The following is a 6,218-nucleotide window of genomic DNA, read 5'->3' as shown; positions in this document are numbered from 1 at the left end:
TTTGTCCTATGTGACCACACATGTCTCTGATGAAATTCGTGGTGACCTAATATTTGGACAGAGATCTCTTAAACTCCTAAAACCAGTAAGTCCTTTGTCTTTGCCAAAGGGCTCTGGGAAGATGTTGGGGTGCAGACGATGTGCCTGCAATGTTGTCAGGCGGATGAGAAGCGTGCTCTAACTTTCCTTTCCAGCCTGCACAGAGGTGGGCATACAGGACTCTGCCAGGTGTTTCCTGAGCATGAGCATAGCCCTATACGTGTGCCTGGCTTCTAGAATCTCAAGAATATGTTGGAGCTTTTATTTTTTCTTTCTGTTTTTAAATTGAGGTGAAATTCACATAACATACAATTAACCATTCAAAAGTGTACAGTTCAGTGGCATTTAGTGTATTCACGGTGTTGTGCAAGCACCATCTCTCTCTAGTTTCAAAACTTTTTCATCACCCCAGAAAAACACCCTGTGCACATAAATTAATAACTCTCCACTCCACTGTCCTCCTCTCTCCTGATAACCACTAATCTCCTTTCTGTCCAATTGCTTGTTCCAGATACATCATATAAAAAGAGTCATATAATATGTGACGTTTTGTGTCTGTCTTCTTTCACTCAGCACACAGTTTTTGAGTTTCATCTAAGTTGTAGTGTGTGTCAGGACCTTGTTCCTTCTTATGGTTGAATAGTATTCCACTGTGTATATATCATGACTTGTTTCTCTCTCTATTCATTGTTGGACATTTGGGTTGTCTCCACCACTTGGCCATCAGGAGTAATGCTCCCATAACCATTGTGTGTAAGTTTTTGTGTGGACATATGTCTTCACTTTTCTGATAGATACCTACAATGGAGTTTCTGGGTCACATGGTAACTCTATGTTCAGTGTTTAATGGCAGCTGCACCATTTTTCATCCCCACCAGCAGTGCATGAGGGTTGCTGTTTCTCTGCAACTTCTCCAACGCTTGTTGTTTTCAGGGTTTTGTTTGTTTGTTTGTTTGTTTTGGTAACAACCATCCTTATGGGTATGAAGTGGAATCTAACTGTGGTTTTGATTTGCATTTCTTAGTGACCAATGATGTTGAATATATTTTTGTGTGCTCATTGGCCATTTGTATATCTTCTTGAGAGAAATATCCATTCAAGTCCTTTGCGCATTTTAGAATATTGTTCTAGCTTTTCAAAGCCCCCTATAGACACCTCATCCCCTAGCTTTTCCCCCTACACTTTCTGGTTAGCTTATTGTTTGTCCCAAATCCTCTCAATTGCCTCATGCAGCTCAGCCAATGAGAAATGACATGTGTCTCATGTCAGCCAATGAGAAACACTACAGCCCAGCCAATGGGAAGGGCTGCAGCTCAGCCAACAATACTACAATGGGAAATACTACAGCCCAGCGGATAAGAAATGCTGCAGCATAGCCAATGAGGAGCTGTTGCTGTGCTCAACTGTTACTTTTCCCGAATGGACTTTCCTTTAGAACAGCCCCTCCCTACTCCCCCTTTTTCCCTATAAAAGCAGCTTTCTCCTTTGTTGGATTTGCTTACAGCTTGCCATAGCATGCACATCTAGAATTACAATTCTTTTGGCTATTCCCAAATAAACTCATTTTGAGATGAAATAACAGGCAAATTTGCTTTTTACGTTGACACCTTCTAGATTCTTCTGGCTGGTCTAAAAATTCAATTGACATGAGACACATTAACTGGAGAAAATCAAATTTAATTTCATATGTATTGGAGCCTCATAAGAAAAATGGTACTGAAAGATGTAACCAAAGCAGGCAGCTTTTATACCTTTTAGACAAAGAAACAATACATTTGCGAAGAACTAACAAGACAAAGGCTTGTACTGTAGGCTGTACAAAGGCTGTAACAAGACAAAGTACTAATTAATGAAGAAACTAAGCAGAGTTTGTTTTGTGAAAATTAATAAAGGGAAACCTCACTTAAAATACAGTCAGGAGGCCAGAAGGGGGAGGTCCCATGCAGTCCCATTCTTAGTCAATTACAGGAAGGGCAGTCAATTACATGCAGAAATGTCCATCGCATCCCAGACAGAAACCTATGACCCCAGCAACTCAGCCAATGAGAAACCATCACCACCCTGAACTCCTGCTTTTCTCCAATGGATTTTTATTTAAAGTAACTACTCCCAATTTCCTTCAATTTCCCTATAAAATAACGTTCCTCTCCTTTGTTGGATTTGCCTGTGGTCTTCGAAAGTGCACATATTCTGAATTCCTATTCTTTGGCTCTTTCTGAATAAACTCATTTTGCTGGTAAAGTAACTGGCTGTTTTATTGTTAAGGTTGACACTCCCACTGGTGGGAAGCCTGCAGGAGATCTGACTCACGGAGCCCACAGTTCACCTTCGGCGAGAAAGCCCCAGCGGTCCCTGCTCTCCTGGAGGAGGAGAAATCCCTGCTCTGACCTGGAACTCAGCTCCCTTCCCTAGTTCTGTCATGGCCTCCAGACGTGTGAGGACTTGGGGGTGCTCCAGGGTAGACCCTGCCCGCAACCAGCTGGGCAGATGCAGTGGGAGCTGGGGAGGCCACAGCCCTGCATCCACCCTGTGCAACGGGACCCCAGCTGTGGATCCTCCACACCCCTCAGCCACACCCCTCAGCCACACCCTGTTATCTGCCCCCAAAAGCAGCACCCTAACTCCAGGAGGTGGCCAGTGGGTTGGGGTCTTCTGGGGGAACATAGGAGTGCACGGGGGACACCCCTTATCCCCAGTAGTCCCAAGCATAGAAGCACAAGGAGGGACGGGCCCAGGGAAGGTAGGTCCTGGGGGAAGGGATGCTGACAGACTCACCCCTCTGGGTCCAGGAAGGACTCACTCCGAGGATAGCAGGGGCACAGCGCCCCCTGCCAACTGACAGGTGGACCCAGTTGGGATGACCCCGACCCCGGCCCTAGAGGACAGGTGGGGCCCACATTCTCCTGTCAGACAGCCGTCAAGAAGGGCGCTCAGCCTAGGGCCTAACCCCATCTGAGCTTCGGTGACTTGGGATGAGGCTCCTGCTGGGGGGTGACCCTGTCGTGCACCCCGCGAACAGCCCCTGATCATGACCTTTGAGAAGCTGTGGGTGGGGCAGGAGGCACCAGGCAGGTGCAACTGCAGGTCAGCTGGAAGGTCCTGGCCGCTGACCGCTGGGCTCGTGAGGGCCCCGCAGCGAGCAGCCTTAGTCCTCGGAGCCACACGGCCAGCTCTGGTTCCGAAGAGGTCCTGTGTCACCTGGGGTTGGGCGGGGCTGAGGGTCGTGGCCATGCTGTGGGCGGGGCGGGGCAGGCCGTGTGGGTGGGGCCGGTGGGTGGGCTGGTCGGACAGGCTCGAGGCCGCAGAGATGAGCCACGTTCCCGGAAGGCTTTTCTAAACCGCACTCGGGAGAGTGTGTTTCTTCTCGCTTTGCCTGGAGTGAGCTTGGAGGAAGACGGCCTGCCGGCCTCCTGAAGATGCCCAGTCCGGGTCTGGTCCTGAGGGGCCGAGGGCAGTGAGGACAGATGCGCTCCTGGGTGGAGGATGGTCCAGCCACTGTGTCTATGGGGGCCAGGGTTGGGGTTACTTGACCTGGGTCTGGCTATCCTCAGGCAGGGGACACCGTGAGCCCCTCATCCCTCAGAGTGAGTCTTTCCCAAGCCCAGAGGGGCTGTCTGCCAGTGTTCCCTCCTCCAGGACCCACCTTCCCTGGTCCTGTCCCCCTTGGTGCCCCCGCACATGGGACCCTCAGGGAGAGGGGCACCCGGTGCACTCCCATGGCCCACCCTGGGGACTTTGCCCACCATCAGTCTACTGGCATTAGGACGCTGATTTTCGGGGCACATAACAGGGTGTGGGGGAGATAAGGAGGGGACCCTGGCAGACCCGCCCCTCTGGGCCCCGGAAGGACTCACTCAGAGCAGGAGAAGGGTCAGTAGTGTTCCCTCCCAGCAACCAGTGCAGAGTTGGGTCACGTGATCCCGACGAGGGCCCCTGTGACAAGTGGGGCCACCTCCCCAGAGGGCAGCCATCATGAATGGTGATAGCACAGCACTGTCACAGGCAACTGCACTTTATTGAATCCAGGTGTAGACAGGTGTGTCTGCACAAACTGCTGTATAAAAGGGTATGGGCAGGCAGGCAGGGCCAAAGCCCCAGGATGCTGGGCCAGCAGGCTATGGTGGGGACAGGGCCGGGGCAATGGGCAGGTAGAAGTAGCCTCTGCCCTCCTGCAGGCCCTTTATTGTCACATGAAAATTATCAGGCAGACAACCCCCACGATGAATCCGGTGCTCAGAAAGAGGCCCAAGACCAGGGCCCAGATGTTCAGGCACTTGGCGGTGGACGCATAGCTCTGGGCCCCAGTCACGTCGCCCACCATCTTCCGGTCCCTAGACTGGGGGAGAAGACACAGTGAGAGGGACCTGGAGGGGGTCTGGGAGAGCCAGCTGAGGCGACTCAGGTCCTTCCCTGCCTGGTCCCTGCCCAGAGCAGCCTGCACCTGCCCTTCACCCAGATGGGGCCACCCCGTCCCGTCCCCTGGAGCCTGAGCAGCACCGTGCCCCGTGGGCCCTCCCAGCTGGGCCTCCATCTCCTTCCTCACAGACTCAGCCTCTCCAGGAGGCCTCAGGCTCCTCCTCCCTCTGCTCTGGCCTCTTCACTGGCTGCTCGCCCCGCAATGGGGCAGCGTTCCCTGTGAGTCCCTTTGTTCCTTCCGAGAGATCCTTAGAGCCCCATCCTGAGTCTGAGGGATGTAATTTCTGGTTTGGTCAGTAGAGGAATTCCCTGGAGTCCTGGGGACAAAGTCAGACCCTGGCCATGGCCATGCACCTCACGCAGCCCCATTGTGATCTACACACACAGACACAAGGCCTCCCCACAACCCAGGTGCCATCTGGGTGGGGAACCTAGCAGGTTGACACACTTTCTGGAGATGCGCCATGCACCACCCACCTTCACGGAGTAGGCAAAAGCCACGAAGCCCAGGCAGCACCAGTTCATGAAGATGCTATTGAACAGGGACCAGACGATGTGGTCGGGCACGGAGGTGTCACTGCGGATGTTGATCACGGTGGTCGTCACGGGAGCTGAGCTCCGGGGTGCCCCCAGCACGGACACCTCATGCTCCTCCTTGATCATCTCATAGGTTGGGGGGACACCAGTGTGGACGCCACTGACAGAGGTCTGGAAAGTGTGGTTCATGGTGCCGGGATGGAGCGAGCTGTGGTCTGGACAGCTGGATGGTGCTCAGTGGGTCTTCTCTTTCCCCAGTAGTTTCGGTTTCTCTGAAGTTTCCTTTTCCTGGCTTTGGGGTATTGCGAATTGGCTGGACACCAGGAGGGCGGAACAAATGACTGAGTGTCAAATTACACTATGGCAGGGTTGGAGGAAGGGCTGTGATCTAAGGGTGGCTTCCTGTCCCAGGCAGTCAGGTCAGGTCCTGTCTCTGCGGACCCACCTCCTCCTTTAGGGCTGTGGATTGGCCCTGGGGACGTTTCCCCAGCCTGACAGTCACCCATCCTCTCCCCCAGCCCAGCCCCAAGCCTGCTGCAGAACCTCACTGTCCCCAGGCAGGGCCCCCACCAGGCCCTCATTGGGACTCCACACTCCAGGCCCCGAAGGACTCCCTCTGCCCCCACCCCCAGAGCCCACACCTGGGCAGTCCCACGCCTCCTCTCTGAAGTCTGTTGTTCTTTCCTCCCTCTGCCTCCAGGCCGCAGGTGGGGTCTGGGTGTTGCTGTGACACGCTCTTACTTGATACCATCCCTGCTATCAGTTCCCCTACAGTGACCCCAGCAAGTATGAGGTTAAAACTAAAAGCACACATTCCCAGGTCCCTGGGTCTTTAGTTATACTCATGTGTAAATGTCTGTCTCTTTAACCTGTGACTCCCTGGGCTTTACCAACAAATAGAAGTTGCACATTGTTCAAGCCCCGGTGGTCTCGCCCTGGGCTCCCACTAAAGCTGTGGCTCATCACAGGCCCCGGAGCTTCTTTTACAGAGAAACTGACGTCAGAGAACATCAGGAAAGTGAAACCTCCCGGGCCCAACTCCTCAGCTTCCTGACGCCAGAGTGTACCCTCCACCACAGAGACAAACAGCCAGGGACACTCAGCTGAGAAATCCTTTGTATCCTCTGCTGGGAGCAGCCCCAGACACAGGCCGATGGGAAATACTGACCAAGAAGACCACCGCCCCCTCCCCTACCTAAAACCCCAAATAAAAACCCCCACCCGTT

General features: G+C 53.2%; 1 protein-coding gene across 1 annotated transcript; it reads right to left on the bottom strand.

The window, feature by feature from the left end:
* Nucleotides 1-4,035: 4,035 nt before the first annotated feature.
* LOC124233210 (interferon-induced transmembrane protein 3-like) lies at nucleotides 4,036-5,485 on the bottom strand. The gene is made up of 2 exons (XM_046650375.1): nucleotides 4,933-5,485; nucleotides 4,036-4,375 (listed from the first exon to the last, which is right to left on the bottom strand). The coding sequence occupies exons 1-2, from the start codon at nucleotides 5,179-5,181 to the stop codon at nucleotides 4,226-4,228; spliced, it is 399 nt and encodes a 132-aa protein (XP_046506331.1). The 5' UTR covers nucleotides 5,182-5,485; the 3' UTR covers nucleotides 4,036-4,225.
* Between the last annotated feature and the right edge of the window lie 733 nt (nucleotides 5,486-6,218).

This window comes from Equus quagga, unplaced genomic scaffold, assembly GCF_021613505.1.
Source record: "Equus quagga isolate Etosha38 unplaced genomic scaffold, UCLA_HA_Equagga_1.0 160592_RagTag, whole genome shotgun sequence".
Lineage (NCBI taxonomy): Eukaryota > Metazoa > Chordata > Mammalia > Perissodactyla > Equidae > Equus > Equus quagga.
This window is presented reverse-complemented; position numbering and strand designations above follow the sequence as displayed.

What these genes read in the sequence shown, in the direction of transcription:
- LOC124233210 (XM_046650375.1), bottom strand. Translation starts at nt 5,181, where the DNA reads ATGAACCACACTTTCCAGACCTCTGTCAGTGGCGTCCACACTGGTGTC. An exon ending in CTTTTGCCTACTCCGTGAAG is followed by an intron (nt 4,376 to 4,932) that starts GTGGGTGGTGCA and finishes CTTCTCCCCCAG; the next exon opens with TCTAGGGACCGGAAGATGGT.